The 22,648-nt window shown below is 41.3% G+C and overlaps 1 protein-coding gene across 2 annotated transcripts; it reads right to left on the bottom strand.

The window, feature by feature from the left end:
• Positions 1-3,074: 3,074 nt before the first annotated feature.
• Positions 3,075-22,207, bottom strand: wipi1 (WD repeat domain, phosphoinositide interacting 1). Of its 2 annotated transcripts, none has more exons than XM_030058650.1 (13): positions 21,841-22,207; positions 19,550-19,632; positions 16,404-16,573; positions 14,913-15,009; positions 13,827-13,924; positions 11,882-11,974; positions 10,646-10,716; positions 9,641-9,748; positions 8,720-8,884; positions 8,521-8,628; positions 7,948-8,087; positions 6,437-6,537; positions 3,075-3,762 (listed from the first exon to the last, which is right to left on the bottom strand). In XM_030058650.1, exons 1-13 carry the CDS (start codon positions 21,936-21,938, stop codon positions 3,712-3,714), a joined length of 1,383 nt encoding a protein of 460 aa, XP_029914510.1. In that variant the 5' UTR covers positions 21,939-22,207; the 3' UTR covers positions 3,075-3,711. The 2 variants fall into 2 exon arrangements, with proteins under 2 accessions (XP_029914510.1, XP_029914511.1); XM_030058651.1 differs by having other exon boundaries at positions 16,404-16,570.
• Positions 22,208-22,648: the final 441 nt, after the last annotated feature.

Here is a 22,648-nt window from a genome sequence, read left to right as displayed (position 1 = left end):
AGATTGATGTTTCTCAGACTTCCAAAGAAAATTTCCAGGATTTTGTCAGGGACATATTCAATGACTTATATCACGGTTTTTGAACTGGTGGTCCATAGCCCCCGGTGATCCATCTTGGTATTGCAGGTGGTCACAGTCGTCATTCGGTGATTAGAGTTTTTATGCTGGATGTGATTTTTTTTTTTTTTTTTAACATTTTCATTTATTACTTTTTGTACTGTGTACTGGGACAACTGCTGAGGGGGAAAAAAATTATGGATCCAGGAGAAGGGGGGTAATATTCCGAGAAAAACATTTTTTTTTTCAAGGTTAAAGTCGTAAATTTAGAAAAAAAAATTCTGTTGTATCTGCTTTATTTGACAGTCACAGTAGAGAGAGACAGGAAAGGCAGGCGAGAGAGAGGGGATGACATGCAGCAAAGGGTCAGGGCTTGGATTCCAACCCAGGACGTTGCGAATATTAACAAGTGTTACGCGCTCTACCAGGTAAGCTACTGGGGCACCACCTGAAGTTGTAAATTTACAAGAAAAAATTTGGATACTCTCTGAGATTAAAGTGGTAAAAATACAAGAAAAAAAATCACAAATTTGAGAAAAAATCTTAAATTCTGGGATTATAAAGTCACAAATTTGTGAGAAAAAATTCTGAGATTAAAGACACAATTGACATGGCCTACTGCCTCAGGTAGAGCCGGTGTCGTCACCAAAACCTCACAGGCAGGTGTCCAGAATGTCAGCCACATTAACAATGCAATAAATACAGACAAAAAACACTATACCACATAAATTTATCTCCATATCGACTGTCCCGTCACAACTGATGTCAGATCAAAGGAGATTGGCACCGTTTGTGCTGATTGTGAGGTTTTGGTGACGTGTGCGCACTGCCTGCCTGTCAGCCAAAGTTTCACTACGCCGGCTCCTCTCCGCCTTGCACTAAAAGTAGATGTGGTTTCAGATGGCGAGCTTTGGGCACACCTCAGCGAAGCCTTTTGGCACAAAAATGTCACTGCGCCAAGCTGAATCTGTTGACACCTCCCCCTGCTGCGCCACCACTCCCATCTCAGTGCACCTCGGTCTGCCAAAATACCAAACTGTGCGCCCCTCGGGTTGTGCTGCTCAAAAATAGCTCTGCGCGGGGTTCACCTCACTGCGCCACCCTGTGCTGCGCCAGAAAACTAGAGCCCTTTGTCTACCTCTGAATCTCACTGCACTTTCCTACCCTCTATCCAGTAATACCCGCCTCTACTCTGCCTCTGATTGGCTAGTATTCATTGCCACTCATTGCCTTTGTTGGTTTAGGTTGGCTACAGTTATGGTTAGCGTGGGTGTTAGGGTTGGGGTTAGCCAGTCAGAGGCAGAGCAGGGGCAGGTGGGCCTTGAGCATGTTCTCAGTCACTTCATGTAAGAGGAGTGAATCAGGGCAGGTGGTGACATTTGGGCACAGCAATAAAGAGAACAGCTCTAACCTACGACTCAGTTCCCATTGTTCATACCAAGACCCGTTCAAAAGAATGAGAACATTGGCAAACATAACATCACTAACGTCCATCGACCTACAGCCAAGAACAACTCTTCCCCTGTAAAGGAGAGGACTGTCAGGCTAGTGGAGTGTGGATACCTGTGTGGACACCACCTCCCTAATGATGGACGACAAGCAAAATCTGGAGTTGGGGTCGGGTTCAGACACAAAAAAAGAATGTCTGCTAGGTTTGGGTCGGGCTCAGTTACTATGCTTGGGTTGCGTTAAAACAAAATCATGTGGCCTGATCTGCACTCTACAGCCTAGTCAGCAAACCTGAACTCACACATACTGTAGAGCCCTTCATGCATATAAAGCCATTCCAGGGTATTTTGTGGGTATTTAGGTAAGACAACTGTGAAAAGTGCTCCCAAGAATGGGACCACCCAATATGGCCACGTGGACTCTAACACAGGGCCCGTCTTACCTCTGGGAAAGTTTTGTCAAAAGTTTCGCATTGTAAGTACATTAGGTACCACAAGAACCAAGGACAGTATAAAGCCGATAGGGACAATATGTCATCAAGCAGCATGTGGTCGTAGCAGTGGAAAATTTTGGTGTGGTTGTCATTGTTGTGAATGGGTTTGCCACCCTTCCGTTTTGCCTTATTTAACAGATTAGTGCACCAGCCAGGTGTCACACTGAACATTTTAAACTTGCATGCGGCCAGCAATAGCATTGTTTTATTAATGTTAGCTAACAGCATTAGGCCTCATGTGGCTGCTGGACAGACTCCTGATGTTCTGAGACCAATAACAAGGACAACTAATGTGCACACTGGAAAAGAACACCAATCTGCATTATGCAAAGTGTGTTTTGTTCTAAAGTTGACTCTCTCTCTCTGGTCAGAGCTCGCACAGCAGACATCAAGTGGTTTATAGTGAGACTTTCAATGGCTGTCCCATTGATTTCAATATTAGGAGCACTGTCATTGTGACATGTTGTCCCTTCCCTCTTTACACGTTCCGTGACAAAAGCCTGGAAGCTGCAGATATGGCTTCAAATACAGTGTAATCTTGTTCTTGTCAATTTATGGTTTTGTTGATTAATTCCTAAACTGACAACCAAGCCCTTTGAATTTAGCAGTTCCTGTCATGTTTGCCATAAACAGAGTTCACAGAGTTCACCTCAACAAAGCCTTTGAACATTGGGTAACATTTCGCATGATACCAAAGAACAAGCTTATCAAATCAGGCCAAATAAGAACACTTGAAACCTCCCGGCAGCGTGCCTCAGTGCTGTCCTGATCGCTCATGCCGACCAGTAAATAAGTGGGACAGCAAGGCGGAAGCTGTATCAGGCAAGTCATTTACCTCAGGTCTGCAAGAGGAGCACAGCATGATGCCATGTAGCAAACGAGTTAAATAAAAGTTTGCACACTAGATTTGTAATGGGTTTAGGTCTTGTCCAAGCCGACAAAGTTTGCTTTGATGAGAAAAGGAGGTTGATCACAAACGTGCTCCACTTCAATCCATTGATTCCACTTCAATCCACTGATTTCACTTCAATCCACTGATTTCTGACAGTAAAAGAAAACCAGACAAATTCTTTGCTTTGCATAGGTTCATTCCTACTCAAGTCTACTTGTTTATTTCTTTGTTTCCTTTGACTTTTTTTTTTGGTCTTGTGCAATTAGCAAAATACTTTTACAAATGAAATAGGCACAGACATACATACATACGTACAGTACATACATACCTTCTGAACTGTACTCAGAGGGCATACACGTAAACAATATGTATCAATACAGGTAAATACAATACAGAATACAGAATAAAAATGAAAAAAAAATTATATTCTTTATCTTGGAGGTCATCTACCATGTTGTTAATGACATAATGAAAATATCAGTCAAGTAATGTAGCTATGAAAAAATGTGGTTATCTCTGCTCAGTCATGCACCTCACATTTTCATCAAACACACTGTAACACAGTCTTTGTGTAACAAAAGTAACCAATTATGGTCTCTGAAATTAGTGACACCTAAATTCTGGTCATTTATTTATTTATTTTTTTAGTTAATTTTTTTTTTTGTTTGTTTGTTTCCAGAGTCATTTTTTCTTTTCTAAATGAAAAAATAACTTAGCACCCTGAAAGATTTTTTTTCTCTTTTTTTAATGTCCTGGCTGTGCTGCTTGTTTGTCTTGCCGCAGCCTGTCTGTCTGTTTGTCCATCTGTCCTTCTACCCACTCACGAGCGCCTCCCCTGGCCAGCTGCAGTCCCGCCGTGGCACCAATTAATCTATCAAAACAAATGAACAGATGAATTAGTGTGGCCTATGGGGTTTGTCAAGTATATAGCATACGTCCCTTCCATGCCAAATCATGTTAACAAGGCTCTACTACATGGTAACTTAATTTTTTTTTGTTTTACCACAGAATTGGTAAATGTACAAATTTCTCAAGGAAAATCAGGTAAATATGTACATTTCCTTTTTAGTGTGAGTAGAAAACGCTAGTTACAAATGCTCAAGGTTCTCTTCCTTCCTTCCTTGCAGACTATCCAGTGCTACATTTCTGCACGTCAGGGTCTTTCAAAAAATTGTAGTGGTACAGGATACTGAATAAGAAATACATCTTCAAGAGGTAAATTTGCTTATGAACAAGAAATTATGTTACACGAGACACTAAAGTCCCGATTAAAGTACCATACCAGTGATTTTTAACATTTGGCCCATTTACCACAATTTACCCACATTACACATGTCAGCAAACCATTTTGCACGCATCATGTGGCGGAACAAAAGATTTCACAACAGCAAAAATTTGTTGATTTTCAAACTTCATTTTGTGTTTGACACAGCCACTTTGTAAGGTTCTACCTCTGTGGCTAACAAAGTCATCACCATTCATAAACCACAGAACTGATAATTGGCTGTGGAAAGCAAATATTTCCCTGGGGACTATTTTCCCTGGCGGACAGAGCGTTAAACTTTGTTCAGTTTCAAGTCATGAAAACACAGCAGTGCTGCTGCTTTTAGGAAAACTAATGTGGGTGACTTTATTACAGTGATGGAGTACTGGAGTGAAGAAAGTTTGAAGTCTCTGAAAGTTCAATTTCATATTATAGTAGAATGAATGGAAACCAACGGCTGGGGAGAAAGCACTGTAACTTGCGGTCGAGGCAGATGGCCGCCCACCCAGAGCCAGGTTCAGCTCAAGGTTGACCCTGATAAAAGAGTTTTTTTCTTCGCCACTATTGCCCCATGCTGGCTCATGGGGGGGGTTTGGTTCATGGGATTAGTCAATATCACTGGCTAATATAGTATATAATATAGTTTGGTTTCTATAAAGCGCCTTGAGATACTAAATACTAAAATACACCTGCTTACTTAGATAATAGATTAGCTGAAATTTGAAGTATATACATTTTGTAGATATTACGCATAATATGCAAAGTCACTGGTATGGTTTTCGAAGAATTTGTATTGTACTTATTTTAGAAAATTTGCTTCTAAAATAAACTATCAACACAGCAACTTTTTTTTTTTTTTTCTAAATCTGAGCACAAAGCTTGGTTTCACCACCTGGTATGTATGCAATATACACATATACCATTTCTCCACATTAACCATAGCATATTTCCATGTCCTTACTGATGCTTCTATGTTTCTGGATTATTTGGCAAGTTTTGCATGAGACTTTCTCTAGTCTGTTGTCATAGGGATATGATAGGGATATGAAAATGATGATCAATAGGACAATGAAAAGTTAGCTGGACAGACGACAGAGAGGTGCACATATAGAATGAGTGGCTCAAAATATGGATTTTCACTTCACTTATTAAATTCACCTATAACTACCCCGTAGAATGCATTAATTGCATTCATGAAATTCATGAGTAAAACTGATGCATTTTACATTATGCACTATGATCCAATTCAGGCTTACTTGGACTAAAGGAATTGAATGATATGTGTGCATGTTTTTCTTTGGTCATTGTTAATGTACAATATTGAATCCTCTTCAGGTTTTGCGAAGTAATCTGGGCTTGTATGTACAAAGTCTTAGGAAGCTCCTTTTAGGGTTTGTTCACCCATTTACCCAGAAAACCTGAGTGATGCGAATTTCGGGTGTTCGTGTCTTTTGCGACGTGGAAATTTGCGTCCACAATAATGTGTCTTTCTTCCAAAAGTGGAGGAGAGCAGATGGCCATCCACCCAGAGCCAGGTTCAGCTGTCAAGGTTTTTTTTTTTCTCTGGCCACTGTCACCATGTACTTGCTCATGGGGGAGATTTTGGTTAATGGGATTAGCCAATATCTGTTGGGTTTCTGTTAAGCACCTTGAGATAACTTCTGTTATAAATTGAATTGAAGTGTTCTGAAAAAGTGGGATCAGTTCTGTGCCACTTTCATACCAGAACAAATTTTCACTCTGATTTTTATACATATTGGCCTTGGTATATTTGATATACCCATAAATTTTGATTTGTTCTACTTTTACTTTGTTCTACAAAGATTCATTATGCATGTTTGCTTTATAGTGGAGTGAAATAAATTAAGATGATGCCACGTTGTATCCCTTAAGAATTTAGCAAAATGCCTACACTAGAGACTACTGCCTTTTTTTATTACAAAAAAAAAAAAAAAAAAAACATGACAAAGCAATGTTGTGTTTTGCCAGTCATCACTTGATGCTACACTAGTACCATATGTAATCATATTCCGGGGGAATTTAGCTTCTGATGTCTGACATTTTAAGGTGCAGTCACTTATGTAAAAGCTAAATATGTTTCGCTTGTTCGGCTTTTAGCTCAATTTTGAGAAATCAGTCCAGTTAAGTCCTAATAAAGTTGAGTCAGTTAGTGTGGTACAAGTCTCTGCAGTTACATGAATGCTTTGTCAGGCCTATGAGTTGTAGCTGGACATCTGAGAGAGCTAGTTTGTGGACAGGGTTAGCACTTCTGGATGCTCACAGGTGGGAACTCGTTCTCATCATCCAGGCAGACAGGTCCAGCGGCAAACTCGTGCTCTGGGATGATCTCGCCTTTCTTCGCCCCACCATCCTCAGAGTAGCCTGGAAAGACAGGTTTGAGGGACACAAAAGTCATGTGCACAGTTTACGTTTACTTCATACCATGTTACTTCATGTTACTTGTATGAACATTTAGGACTCTCTGGTTTATTCAGTTTAGCATAAAAATAATATATGCACCTTTATAACATTAATTTTGAGTTGTAAACAAACAAGACCAAGACCACTGCCTTTTACATCATGTGACACTATGTCTGATTTGTCCAGGAAATCTGCTGTTGCTTTATGGGACAATACGGTAAATGGACTGCATTTCTATAGCACTACTTTCTAGTCTAAGACCACTCGAAGAGCTTTACAATGTTTGCCTCACATTCATCCATTCACACACATACTCACACACTGATGACAGAGACTACCATTACACATGAAACACTGGGCACCTCTCATGGTAATGAACAGTAATGCTAGATGAGACTGAGAGAATATTGAGGAGAAGGAAGTCCCATAGCTGAAGTCAGACTGAACACTTTGGCCAAAACAACCCAGAGCAGCATGTCTCTGCAACGTTGTAATCTTCTCCCAACTTAGCATTTCACACCACTCTCATTAACTTACAGCTCCTCTTGTCATGATGTTATAATGTCAACATTTTGTTTAATGTTGCTGCAGCCTGCTGCTATTTTGGATAGGAATGGTACTACTAAATATATGGGAATGATCTTGTGCCACCGTCTTGCTGCTTCTGTCTTTCCACATCCGGCAGAATGTCTCGCCAGGGAGCTGTGAACTCTCCAGGTCTGTCTGTTTGGAAAGAAGGAGCGCAAGTGACTCCTGTTTTCTTTTTTTACACAGTGCAGCTCTAATCAAATTCACTTGCATACAACCAAGCTACGTGAAAAAGTTTCATGTGTAATGTTGGCCTGAAGCTTTCAGAGCTGCTAGCAAGTGCAAATGGTGGGGGAAGCAAAAGGCCAATGGAAACACCATTTCCAGCACGTTCAGGAAAACAAAGCAGGCTTTACTGAACATGTTGGGCAGAGGAAGCTAAGGGGTTAATGGAAAGTGTGGAGAAACATTAGCACCACTTAGAATTTCATTACTGTGAGACAGAGGCTACCTTCCAACATGGTCTCATCTGCTGTCATTAGACCAAGGTATCTTGAAGTTTATTGAGGTACATTTTCTCCCCCAGTCCCCTCTGCTTGTGTATAACATACTGCACTGACAGACAGTCAAACAACAGAGGGAGACTATGCTTACAAATGAAACACCAGTTCAGTCGTTTCTGTGTAAATACAGAACCTTTCCTTTACCAGAGGCATTTTTTTAAGAAAATCCACATCCTGCATTGACTGAACTGAAAGTGAGAGAAAACCCCTTCCTGGTACACACACACACACACACACACACACACACACCAGATACAGAGAAGTGTTTGTTATTACACACCAGTGAGCGTTGCAGTGACTGGCCCGGTGGCTGGTAAGGCAACAGTTGCAGCATAGGATGGAAAGGTGTGTGGGGGTCGTGTGACCTCTGACCCGTCACACTCTGCCCCTTCACCCCGCCCCTCATCAACACCAAAAAGCCTGACAGAGGAAGAGGAGAGGTAAGAGGGAAAGAGCCACTACATATATGGTTCTTTGCATGTTCACCCTATATGGACTTGATGTCTAACCTATGATCAGGTCAAGTGAACCATTCCTCTAAAGGGACAGTTTGCCCATTTTGAAAAATGTTGTATTATTCAAATATGGATTCTGATTGCTCATCTATGCGGAGAATATGACAGCATGTTAACCAGGACTCAACTGTTAAGGGCTTTTGAAGGCCAATATGGATATTCTTTTGTTCAAAGACACAAATAACCAACGAATACCTGATATTAAGTTTCTTAAAATTTGACAATTTTGGTGCCCAAAAAATAACGACGATAAATCCACATATTCAGTATTCCCCTAGAATTTAATACTTACCTGTGGAAAATATTCTGACAAATACCGGGAACCACTGAAGCCTCACCTGTGTGTGTGAGCCAACATGCACTCGCCTCCATCCTGTGGATCCACGTTGTAGATGAAGAGCTGGCCATCAGCTGAAGCCACCAGCAGCCGTGGAAGCTTCTGGATCCTGAAACATCACGATCACACACACACAGAATGACACAGTGGAATGGAACATTATCCAGTAGAAGGCTCCAAAAGTCCATGTAGACACTCACATAGCCAGGGTGCAGACGTTCCTCTGGCCCGACGCGAGGAGGTGAACAGTGGCGAAGGCCCGGTCCTGGCTCATCATGCCAGAGACCTGGGCAGGGAGGTAGCTGCTGGCTGCTGAAAACATCTTCCCCATGTAGGCTGTCCAGGTGGCAGCCTCGTCCTCTCCGCTGCATGCAGAGGACAGACGGTTAACCCCACTTTGTACTGCTGCAGCTGCCATGTATGTACTATGTTAGCTAGTAGCAACATGTAGTATATGGGTCAGTCTATATGGGTCAATCTATCTATCTATCTATCTATCTATCTATCTATCTATCTATCTATCTATCTAATCTACTTCATTTTTTTTGCAGCAGTACACTCCCAGTGAAGCTCTTGTTCTTGCCACAGGAAAGGATTTAATGGGCCAAATTTGGTGAATGTATTCCACTCACACGGAGACGCAAATACAGCTATATATCCATAATGACAGAGGTAGGTGGCCCAATTGACAAAGCTGTAAAAAAAGTCGGGTATTTTCACTAAAATTCTGAATAAATTGTATGTCCTTTTGAAATCTTTCAACTGTTCAACTGTGTTGTATATTATGTTAAATATCATGTCTGCAAAAATGTGGGAGATGAGGGATAATAAACCAACAGAAAAACAATTACTATTGATAATGGTAGTTTAATATTGTAAAACAATGCAATGCCTTATTATTGTGGAATATGATCAAAATGTTTCAAGTAGGGGTGTGTGATATATATTGTCTAGGATAATATCTTAATTGTTGTTTTAACAATGTGCAAAATGACAAACTCGAGTAGTTTTTTATTTTTACACACCTCTAGTTTCAAGTAAGTGTTTTGTATTGTGTTCTTCGTTTCTGTAGTGGTTACTGAGCCGTGTGTGTGTGTGTGTGTGTGTGTGTGTGTGTGTACCTTGGTCCCAGTTGTTCCAGTTTAAAGATATGCACAGTCTCTGTGTTGCTGGAAGCACAGAGGAACTGCCCATCAGGGCTGAATGACAAAGAGCTGATGCTGACGTACCTGCACACACACACACACACACACACACACACACGATTGCATGAATAATTTAAACTATCATTAATTTCTACCACTGGCAGTGAATCCAGAGATCATAACATGAGAGCTCAGCGGTCTTCTCTGCTCTTGTAACAGAGCCAAAACAAATCACATACCATTCACAACAACCATACATCAGTCATCAGCATATAATCAAGTCTGCATTCCAGAAATGAGCATATGTATGCCTGTGTGTCTGTACAAAGCACAGCAGCACAACAAGACTGTTACCAACTCCTTAATCCAAAGCATTCTGGAGTGGAGATCTGGAGCCATATTACAGAAGCTTCCTATCTTCAGTGTTGAGTTAAGACAGGGAGAGTCTAAGACAGAGTGGCTGACTTGGTTTTCAAAAAGCAGTAAAAGAGTGGCTGCATGAACAAAGGAAATGGGTAAGACAGCAGAACACTGATCCTAAAGTTAGGAGAGATTATTACAGATTTGGGGAAGTAAGGATGCTTGTTTAAGAAACCTTTCCTATCTTGACTTAGGTTAGCAATGTTGACTTTGGAAATATCAATCAGTCACATCCTAGCCCTAATTACAATGGTTACCAAACAGTCAAGACAGGATCTGCAAGTTAGGAAGTTTCTATAATATGGCCTCTGGTTTCTGTTTTGCTCTGCTTTGTGCTCAAATATCGTCCAGTGTATTTCTCACAGTTCACAGAAACTTGTGTAACGGCCAATAATGTAACACCTGCCGACAGTGACGGTTCAAGATCTTACTACATTATCAGATTTTTATTACATTATCAGTTTTACTACATTTGACTTTATTGCATTATTAGCAGGTATTACACTATTGGCAGGGTTTGATTATTATTATTGGCCTTTATGGATGTGTTGGGACTCTGACCTCTTCATTCCCCGGCGGAACTCAAACAGGCGCAGGCCCTCGGGAATGGAAAATACTCGGATAACGGTGCCCTGGAGAAAGACGGCCAGTGACAGGTTACATCCGACATGCATTTGTTTACAAGCTGTAAATATTTTGTAGCAGACCTCCGAGACCCTGCAGCAGGTATAGGTGTGACATTTTTTTAGGAAGATTTTTCTTAAGAAATAAAGATAGAAAAAAATGATAGTTATGATAAAAATCAGACGGTATATATATATATATATATATATATGTGTGTGTATATAAGTGCCATTTTTGCAATGAAACTTTAACTTTAAACTTTAACTCAACTTTAAGACGCCCTGTCATAAAATCCCTACAATCAAAAGAAAAGCCCTGAATTTCAAAAAGTTCAAAGTCTTCATAGGTTTCCCTATCTGTAGTATCTGTAGTATATAAGATTGGTATTTATTTTAATCTCAACAGTCTCAATAATAGTGAGCCACAACTTTATTGCAATAATTAATTCAGGCCCAATTTGAGAAGTTCATGAGTATGAAATTGAAGAATTTCATAAGAAATGAGACTGTTACTCAGAAAATATTAAGGGATTGCAATTATGAGCCTTCTTCAGAACCTCCTACGATTTCTTCTCATGATATTTCTTAAGAACTATCGTCAGAACACATTGCATCTGCCCTCTGGTTAAACAGATCTTTTTGAGCAACAAGGACCTGGTTCTGTTATGGTCCTTGAACCTACTTTTGAACCAAAAATAAACTGGTTGAAAAATCAAAAGGTTGGTCCCTAGCTGGAACCAATTGAAGGACTGTGACAACAATAGTGGGTGTGTTCCCGTCAATTTGAACATTTTTGAACAAGGCTTGGTTCAATACAATTCAAGACCAAATTATCAACAAGGTAAAAAAGTATTTAAGGAGTACAGAGACTCTAAACAGGACCTAGCAAAAAGTGGTGCTGAAGGGGGTAATCTAGGGAGTATTGTGGTCCTGGATGATGTGCTGGTCACAGAGCAGCAAACCAAAAGGCTGGGGCTGAATTCAGATAGAGCAAAGCTGGAGTCAGCGGTCAGCGACCTGGAGACACCTCTGTCATAATGGTTCTCCTCCAACCTCGTGCGAATGTAGGCCATTTAAAAAAAAAAACAACTTGGTTCCAAGAATCACAAACCGTTCAAGAACCACAAATGCTTGGGTTCAAAAGAGGTAAAAAGCATGACCTGGTCTTTCATACCCTCTCAGAGGCGCTGGCAAGTTTGGTACCCGAAGCGTTGAAGGTGAGAGCTGCCAGAGGACTGTCATGAGCAGGGATCATTGTCACTGTGCTCTGAAATGACAGAGAGAGAGAGCAAGGATGAGCTTTATCACACACCGCTGTGTCTACATCCGCATTTTGGTGAATTAAAATCTAACAAAATGCAGAAGATGAAGACATATGTCAAAATTCCATGAAATATAAAGGATAAGATTAGGAAAAGCCATTTGTCAGCCATGACCATTGTCAAGCAGGGTGCGTTAGAATGTTATATGTCCCGTTTCTAGCATGCTGTTTACAAGTGTCTGCTGGCAACTGCACAGTTTCAACTTTAAGCAAAGCCAAAATGGGACAAATAAAACTGCACTTTATCTCACAGAATCATAATTATCATTTGATTTGATCACAGTGTTGTAAATGACATATACTACAACACTGTGCAACACTGGACAGCATCCAGTGTTGTTCTTGTGAGGTGTTTCTCATCAAAATTCTTAAATTCTTATTTGCTATTTTTGCTTTCATCTTACACAAGATAGGACATTTAACAGGAAAATGGCGAAATCACTATGCTAATGTTAAAAATGGAGTTGTGACAGAGTGACAGAGCACTTTTGTCATCCTGTAAGCCAAAACCGTGCCGTGCTGTACTGTTGTCTCTCACACTGACAACAAAAGTGTGGTGATAAGCTTTTATTTGTTTCCCGGTAGGGTGAAACCTGATAAGAGTGACAAAACATACAAGCTTAAGCAGTTTGGAAGACAGTCTGAACATGAATAAAGACCATCACATTACATGCTTTCACTTAGACACTGAGGAAAAACAATACGCAATAGCTTGTTCTTGTATCCTGGACCAAAATGAGAAACTTACACCTCTGCGTACAAAGACAACAGTAAACTGAACCTCCAAAACCACCTCCAAAAATATGTGCCCTTACAACATAGTGATCAAGGTTTGCACGAGTGTTTATGCTAATGCACTACCACGCTGTTCTGAAAGGCACACTTCTTCCTGGTATCACATATCCTCAGCACTCCTACTCACAGACATAACACTACGTATGTGCTGCAGACTTTGTTGTTGGCCATTTCTTTGTGTCTGTTCCTAACAGCATGGTTTTTCAATGACGTAAAACTTAAATGAATGGGAAATATTTTTAGTGTCATAACTGGGTGCATAAAAATGAAATTGAGAATCTCATGTTCTTTCTATCAGCTGATTCCCCGACTCAGAATTAAAGGCTGCTTTCACATGTCAGAGTGGAGCGATCCAATCAGAACACATACACTTTCAACTTCAATCTAGCATTCTCTGTAGTCTTTATTTTATGATGTTATAGATTTAAAGCGCTGTACTAGTGGCTAACATTAGCAATCAACACTGATGTTAATTAGCGAGTCAATGCTGTCAGTGAACAGATCAAACTTTTTCTGTCTTCTTCAGATGCCTGTATTGGTTGCAAAGTAGGGCTGAACAATATATCCTTATAATATCTTTATATGAGCATGTGTGATACTAATATCTCAAAAGGTAATAATATTGACGGTATCAAATTTAGGGTTAGAGTGAGCCTGACATACTGATTAGTGTGTTCTGATATATATGTATGTATACACACACACACACACACACACACACACACACACACACACACACATATACATATATACATATACATATATATATATATATAAACATCTGACAGTCAGTGGAAAGCTACTCATGGAGGTATTGTGTCTTCAGATGTTGAAGACACAATAAAGCCTGCTGTGCTTTGAATCAAACTGAACCTGAACAAAGGTTTAGGAATTGCTTTAACATGAACTTGAAGCCCTGGCCTAAACCCAGTGTCTGCTGACTCCCCGCCCTGGAACACATAGATCTGTACTGTGAAGACATGTTGGTGTGGCACGGCCTTACCAAGTTGTTGGCATCGTACACTACAATCTCTCCGATGGTGGCACTGCCGGGGTACGCCAGATAGGAGTTGGAATGATTGATAGAAAGAGCACATAGACCTGGAACAAGACAGAAGATCAGATGAGAGGAGCATCCCATGAATACTGTTTAAATAAGCTGCTGCTGTTTCATGTTCATTTGCAAAATTGATTTTCTTGTCATCGTCCTGTATGCTGTGGAGTGTCTTAATGATTTGCTTGTGTGTCGATCTGTTTGTGTGTGATTTTATGCCTTGGAGAGGCCAAAGACAAATTTCCACTAAGGTGGACTATAAAGTCAGTAAAAATACAATTATTATTCCTATCCACTGCAGCATGAGGGGGGTAGACTACCAGCTTTGTCATGTGCACCAAATGTTTTCACACTGAAACCTGCACAAATTCACTTGATTTCTTTCAAAACCACAGGGGAGAAGGTGATTAGCAAATTTGAGAGTAATTACTAGAACAATAGTTATAGATTAGCAAGGAAAATTATGAGAAAGTTACAAGATATGAGAAAAAAATGCTTGTGAAAATTCTAATTAAAAAAATGCAAATAAAAAATATATGCAAAATGCAATGCAAAAGATTAAAATTTGCAAAAAATGACTTGGAAATGACACAGACATCTATTAAAAAAAAGTCATTGCCGAAGATGACCTGAAGATTACAACAAAACAGGTAAAAGAAGAAGAAGAAAAACAGGATGGGGGGCCTTGAGGACTGGCTTGGGAACCACTGAAGTAGACCAAGATGTGTTCAGATGAACTGCTTTTGCTGTTTAGCTAGCAAAATAAATCAATCAGACTTCATCGACTGAATCTGCCCAGAGCAACACGTCCATGCTGAACTGGGAAGTCTTCTCTGCCCAGAGGGTGAGCACAGCCCTAATGTCCTTATTTGACCAGGACTGTCAGTTCTTCCATTTTTTGTTTATCAATTTTTCTGCTGACATCTCTACTTATCAGCTGCATCCAGCTCCCAGCCCAGAGCCAGGTAAGCCCTGCCCTTCGATTTACGTCAAGCAATCATACTTGTAGTTCCCGTGTCGTGAGTTATTTATTACCTGAGGGGTTGGACGGCGTGTTGAGCAGAGTCTTGAGCAGCTTCATGTCTTTGATGTTGTGGATATAAATTGACTCTTCAAGGCACACCACAAGCCTCTGCAAGAGACAGCAGCCCTCTGGTCACATTCATTCAGTCCAAGGTGATACAGTTGGTACAGTGTGCTGCACTCAACTTAAGACAAAAAATCTTATTGTTGGAAAACATGTCACACATAAATCACAATACCATCTGTTCAGAATCGTTTTTTTTTTTTTTTTTTTTTTTACTTAAAAATGAAAGAGAATGTACCTCTGCCACACACTGTGAGGTGCCAAACTATTGTTCAGTTTTCAATCCCCTATAGAGCTGGTGTTTGATCCAAACAAAGCATATGACTGCTATCACTTTTCGGACAAAAATCCACCTTTTGTATCATGGCACTCACTGTGTAGATCATTTGTCATATCAAAGCACCTGAACTCTTCAACTTAAAACCTTGAGAAAAAACCTGAGAAACATGAGACATTGCAGAACTGAAAAGGGAGACTTTTTTCTCAGCAATTCTTGAGAGACTAGTCTTGTAAATTTTTACCCCTTACAAAGCATTGCACGTTTATTTATTTATTTATTTATTTTTTTGAAAAGTAGACCCAATAACATAAAAGTAGTCTACTTTCAAGGCGTAACATATGGGAGAAAACAAAAATTGAAAAGAAAATTGCCTAATACAAAAAAAAACCTGCCTTCCATGTGTGTCATAAATCAATTTCTTTTTCTGAGGAAAAAAACAACACGTGTTTACAAATCACACAATAGAAGAGAAATATCATGACAAGCGGAAATTTACGAACATAATATAAACTGGAATATCACTGAAAAGGAGTTATGTGATGGAAAAATGATGGACCAACTGTCTGTTCTGGGCAACTTCCTGTCGAGTGCTGGAGCTTACGTGATGACACTGAAGGCAACATTTAGGCTATTTCAGGCGCTAAATGTAACCTGGTGATGGAGGACGAGCAACATCTGGGGTTTGGGTCAGGTTCGGGCACAAAAGAAAGAATGTGTGTCGGGTTTTGGTCGAGCTCGGTTACTATGCTCTCCGGTTCGGTTTGGACAAAAATATGCGACCCCATCTGTACTCTCACACACACACACATACACACCTGCCCAGCTCTTTGTCGGTACAGGTGTGATTTAACTTGACAGACAGAGAGAGTTTTATAGCACAGTTGTGTTCTCGCCACATGTCGACAAGCGTTTCCTCCATCTCACCTCTCCTGCACACTTGCACAACAGCTGGTCCAACTAGCTACATTGCCTTTAAAGGGATAGTTCACCAATTTGGGAAAATATCATATTATGTCATTCCCCCCAGTATTCTTGATCAGCACAAAAAGGAGCACGGAGCAACTAGCAAGGATATTTCATCACCATGTGGACTCATTACACAACACAACAGTCTGACAAAGTTCAGTTTTACTTTGAATGACAGACATTGTTGACCTACTTGTCTGTTGAGCCTGACAGCCAGGATGTTGTTGGAGTAGCTGTAGTTGCAGATCTCGGTGCCCTTCTTGAAGTGGTAGACGTTCATGCGGCGTGGCATGGCGGCGCTCACCACCACCACCAGACTACTGGAGAACAAACGCTCCACAATGTAGACATCTGGAGTCTCTGCTGGGGAAAAGCACAGACCGGAAATAACAGGAGAGAACAGACCAGACAGAGGCAGTGAAGGGGACGCCGCTTTACATGTCTAGTTGTCAAAGCTACTTGTTGTTTTATGTTAGAGGAGGTTGAACTATAGAAATAAATGATCAGAAATATGTACATCTGCAGGCACATGGGATGACATAATATCCATCACTCCTAGAGTAACACTCAGTATGGACCAAGGATCAAGTGGTTTACATCCAAAAATAGTAGCAGTAATTAACTATGCCTTAAATGCCTTATACCATGCTTTTCATTTGGCTGGTAAGACAGAGCAAAGGTGCAATGAGCAATAGGACTGCATGATTCCTGCTAAAATGTGAATCACGATTTTTCTGTCTGAGACTTGAGGTCATCATTCTCTCACACAATTCTTACTTTTTCAACAAAAATATTTATCGCACTCCTCAATGCTCGGGTACAAAAACCTTTGAGATACTTGCTGTCAAGGCAGGATGGCATTACATATTACAGTACTTGACTTGACTAAGACTCTAACAAAAAAAAAATCCTGAGGTCTCTCTACCGCTCTTATTTTAGAACACTTATTTTAGTGCATATGGCGATGCACTGTATAACATTTGCATTATTGAGGTTTGTGTGGTCTGGCGGCTGGGATTGGCTCATGTGGTTTGTTTGTCCTTCGCTGCAATCTCATTTGGATTTCATGGTGACCTCTGAAGTGGTTATGGACATTCCTAATGTTACCTTGCAGTGCTGCGACAATAACAAAGCATTGCTGCAAGTTATGACTCCTTGTACATCATCGCCGCAGGGAAAGCTGAAAAAGTTGCACACGCTGGAATGTGCTCCTTATTTTGGCTTGTGCACGTCAGCCAGCCTTGCCACCAGGATCCTTTGTTTTCTTTAGCTTGAAACCCTTCAGGCTCTGACTCTTCCCAGTATGTTGGCTGAGTGCTGACTGAACAGCTGACTGTTCTACACGTGCTGTGTCAGGTTACTATAGTAACGGGCACTGACAGCTGTTATTGAGGAACAAAGAGAAATGACAGAACATTGATTGAGATGTATGCATGAATGTTGAATTAACGGTGTGTTGCATTGTATGAGTACGTGTGATTGATACAGCAACTGGGATTGTTCCAAAGCAAAGAGGTGAACACGCGAGTGCGGTGTGACATGAATGCATAGGGGCATAGGGGCAAGTGAATCATAATTATTTCAAAATGAGATCACATAGATGTATGGATCGAGATCATGATTTTTTTTTTTTTATGATTAATCGTGCAAACCGAATGAGCAGTCATAATTTGATCAATACTAGGGTTTGAATGACCAATGTTCTTGAATGCCATCAGTGATACCAATATTTTATAGATTGACAGTTTCTTTAGAGAGAAACTATAGTGAATAGCATTAATCCTGCACGTCATTTTAATAGTTTGGAAATGCAGTCCTGCACTCGCCTTGTTTCACACTGAATGTTATTCCTTGCTGGCAGAAACAGCACTTTAATCATAAGACTTTGACGTAAATGTCTCACTAGAGCCCACTCAGGCTACCCCAATCAACCAACCGGCATTACATCATCATATTGGCTGACCTTATGATATCAGCTTTTTAGTAAAAGGCCAATATCAGACTCGTGTCAGTCTAACCCTATTGAATAATAACCATGTCACAAATGAACACAAATGTTCAACAGATACTTATATATTGATAAAGCTGTGTCCAGGCAACCACATGCAGATATGTGTTTGATTTACAGTAACCAGACTCTGTTGTGTTACACACCGTAGCAGAACTAATGTCACAACTTGCTGATGTCTACACTTGAACAAAAACTATATCTCATCCCCATCCTTGTCGAGGCAGACACAGCAGACAAAACATGTCTGTGCTGGGGGATGACAGTCCTGATTTGGCATGGGAGGGTGCTGCCAAAACCCATAAGCACAGCATAAGTACAGCAAGCAAGGCCTTGTCTGAACATCTAACCACTAAAACCCCAAATCGAGCAAGTGACTGCTGTGATGTGGAGGCAGACTCTCTGGTGGTCCCTATCATGAGCTGAAATCACTGGCTGTGCACAGACATTTCCGCTCGTACACCAGCTTTGGGCCAACATGGAAACATCATAACTAAGCTACAATAACTCCATGAGCTCATACTCTGAAAATGAAAAATCTGGTTAAGATGTCTCACTTAATCCCATCTTATAGCAGTTCCTGTGGCATGGAAACATTTACTGCTTTCACTTTTGCTTCATACAACACATGCTGTATTGATCATCATTTGTTTCCTCTGTTTAGCTACTATTATTCGATCAAAGTGGGAGGGGCAGTAATATTATCTCAGATTATGTCCACAGACACTGTGGATAATCTGTAGATCAGGCGGTTCAGGTCATAAAAATTCTGATTAGAAGTAGTAGCAGATGAGCTGCAACAAGGCATCACACAGTATTTTGTGCATACAAACATCTCTGCCGATACAAGTTGGACAACACTGTGTGTGCGACTGATTTAATGACACACAAAAAGACACGTGCTAATAAACAGTATATTACTACAGCTGACAGGCAACATAGTGTATGCTTAAGTGTCAGTATGGAGCATTACAGCCAGTGATCTACCAGGGACATGGTCATGATTTTGGGCTGTTTGATAACCAACAGGACAATCCACCAAAAAATCTGAACACTGGTTCACACAAACCATGTAGCCTAGGCCTTGCACTTACAGTAGGCTCTATCTCATGATAGGTTTGGGAAAAATCATATGTAAGGGTAACGGCCAGTTTCCCAGATACAGATTATTAAAGCTGCGTAATGACCTGAGTGATGTTTTCAAAGGATTTTAGTTTGAAACTGAGCTTAACCAGTGGCAGCAGCGGTGGCCCACTGGTGGGTGGATTCTGAGGCCACAGCAAAGCAAAGGACAGTGCCGGGTGGCACCAGGACTGGGAGCCTGTACTGACCACTCTCATGGATGCAGTCCAGTTTTTCCACCATGGTCACGGAAAACAGCCTGTAGCCAGTCTTTGTTCCCACAGCCAATGATCTGCAAGAGATACATACAGATATACAGTTATCTTAAGTGGGAACCATCTTTAAAGCCCCAACATGTCTCAGTATTTCAGTTTAGCTCAAATTCTTTACAGCTAAGAGATGCAAAGATGAGTTTACATCATTTTTCACATGCATTCCATCTGGAAATACATGCTCAATTTACTCAATTTAAATACATAAAACACTTTACTCTTTGAAGATACAACGAGACCTATTTGGCTGTAAAACACTGACTAATAGTAATAACTAGTTAATAGTAGATTCCAGAGGTTATCTTTGTTGCACTTTACCCATCTATTTCTATTTATGTTAATAATCTCTTACATTTCACAGAGAGACTTTCAGGTTGCCTGAACTTCTATGTGTAGCTAGGTGAAAATTATGATGTCTGGATGAGAAAATTTGACTTGTGCCCATCAAAACTCGGTGCACTGCATTCTGGTCTGTTGAGCCTCCGGTGGTGGTGAAATTGGAATTTCTGCCTCTTCTATGACAGCTTTCTCCCTGCATGACTGTTGAAGAGCCATGAAAAACAGAACAGGCTCTAGAATAGGCTTTAGAAGGAAGCCTGTACTCTTTGATTGCAATGGATAACGGTGTCGCTTTTTCCTGTCAAACTCCATTGTAGCTGCACTTGGAAAATACTTTCACATTATGCCACATTGACTTCATTTGGTCTGTTATGTAACTACGGAGCAAGAAAAATACACCAAATAACAAAATCATCCAGAATGAATGTTGAATGAATTTGAAGAGGTGCCTATGGTATTAGGATGGAGTTTTCCTTTAATGTGTGACTAAGAAGAAACACAAAGAATTCATCCTCCACAGAACTTTCTTGAATTTGAGCACAAAGACAGACCAGTGTTTCCCAGTGGATGCAGTGTTGTTAATATTCAGCCGCAGTCAGCCTTTGGAAAGGTTAATGTTGACTTCTCATCAAACAGCCGTCTGGCTCTGTAGGAGTTGTTTCAGTCACCTGACCACTGACAATGTTTAGGCTTCCTAAGTCGCGATGCTCATGACAGCCCCTCCCCGTCCCAAAGGGAAAAAAAACTATTATTATAACCTAAACAAACTGGGTTTAGCTTAAAACACCAGGAGGTGGCCGCATCACGTGGTGCTTGTGGAGCGTCTCTGCATGTTGCTGTCCTGTCCCATCCTGTTTCCAAACAAGAGCAGACCTGTCCACGCCCAAAGAGAAAGTACAGTCTGTTTCCACTGACACAGCACTGTATAATCTGCCCGTTCCTCCCTCCTTTTAGGTTGCATGCAGCTCACTTCACTGATCAAATCTTCCTCACAGATTCCATTTTGGGGAGAAGGAAATGACACATTTCACAGAGCAGCTTCCGTGGTTTAGGAGTAATTAAATGCTTCCAAAGCATCTCGTGTTGTGTTGTGTTGTGAGACTGTGATGGAACAACTGCTGAGGGCAGGGTTAGCACGAACCCACACACACCAACCTCTCTTCCAGAGGATCCCTTGTTTATGTTTGTTAGCTGACTGAAGGCAGCATTCCAGAAACAGGCCAATGGATGGCAGTTATTTTTAAGAATCTTAGCAAACTGTTAGCCTCCTGGAGGACTTCCCCCAACTTGTTATTTTTTTTTTTATTTTTTTTTTTTTTTTGGAAAAATTATCAATTTTCCCTATGCCAATTCAGATTCAGGCTGCACAAATTCTGCCACACATCATCACACTCAAACTTATTTAACAATTTGGATTAAAGCTGTTATTTTTAAGAATCTTAGCTGGGGGAAGTCCATCTTAATGTGTGTGTGTGTGGTGGGGATGGGGGGTGGGGGGTTGGACGAGCTCTGTGGTGATCACAGACAGCAGGACTTGACCGTGTGTGAGCTGGTCAGACTCCCTCCTGCCCGGTGCAGAGCCCCCAGCTGAGGGGCTCAGTGGTCACCAGCAGCAGACTGAGGCTGTACTGGGCCGATCCCAGTGTGAATATGTGACTTAAACAGGGCGTTACTGGAAAAGAGCTCCTTGACTTGAAAGGCGCATTAACATGTCCATATGATCTATACTCAAAGTATGGCTCCAGATCTCCGTCCTCACTTCAGTTACTGAAAAACAGCTGTGTGCATTTGCCTGTGTATTTTCAGGGGAAATCCTACCGGATGACTTGTTTCTGTGCTGACACAGTGACCCTATCCCTGCGGAAACTGGCAACTGTCTGCTTGCTTACGTGGAGTCTTGGTTGAATGAGGCGCAGCCAAACCGGAGCCCCGGTCCGTCCGGTCCGCCCGGTCCGCCAGGCCTGTCAACTCCCTCTCCGCTCTCCATCCCGATTCCCAGCGACCTCCTTCCCCCCCTCCACCCTGGATTGGAGGCCCGGGATCGGCTGCACCTCTTCGCTCGATGTCGGCGGGCGACGGATCCAATTTGGCAGAAATGTGAAACAGCGGCTTTCCGGGTGAACGCTCGCAGCAAGGCGGTGTGTTTCTCCGCTGCAAACCGGCTAAAACGCCGTTTTCGTGCGGTAGCTCTGGGTGTCGGAGGTCCGGACTATGGAGAAAATGAAGGGAAAAGAAGCAAAACAACAACAGCTGACAGCTCACGTCACTGCAACGCCTCTTCCTATTTGCTAGTAGTAAAACAATGTTGCCGCTTGTCTCTATTTTGATTGGATACGCGTACAAAAGTGTCTTTTCATTGGTTGCCAGTTCGGAAAGGACTTTGTTTGTGTCCTTCCATTCATGTGATCCAGCAGCCCCTCCTCCCCGGTACGTTCCGTTCTCCTGTATGGAGACAATTGCAGCCAAATTCTATTCAAATATTTGGCGATTCAGTGTTGCCTTCCGTATTGACAACAACAAACTCATCGGAAAAAATAACTTTAGATCTATTCAGAGTTTTTGGAATCAACTGTTAAATTCGGCACACGCAGCACACACCAAGCAGCCCTTCCTTTGACCAAATTTCAACTTGTAGAGTTGCTGGGAAATGACACTGCGGAGGCTCAGGAAGATACCCCAGCGTATCAGGGCCACTGA

Source organism: Myripristis murdjan, chromosome 8, assembly GCF_902150065.1.
Source record: "Myripristis murdjan chromosome 8, fMyrMur1.1, whole genome shotgun sequence".
Classification (NCBI taxonomy): Eukaryota; Metazoa; Chordata; class Actinopteri; order Holocentriformes; family Holocentridae; genus Myripristis; species Myripristis murdjan.
Note: the sequence above shows the minus strand (reverse complement) of the source record. Positions and strands in the feature narration are given on the sequence as shown.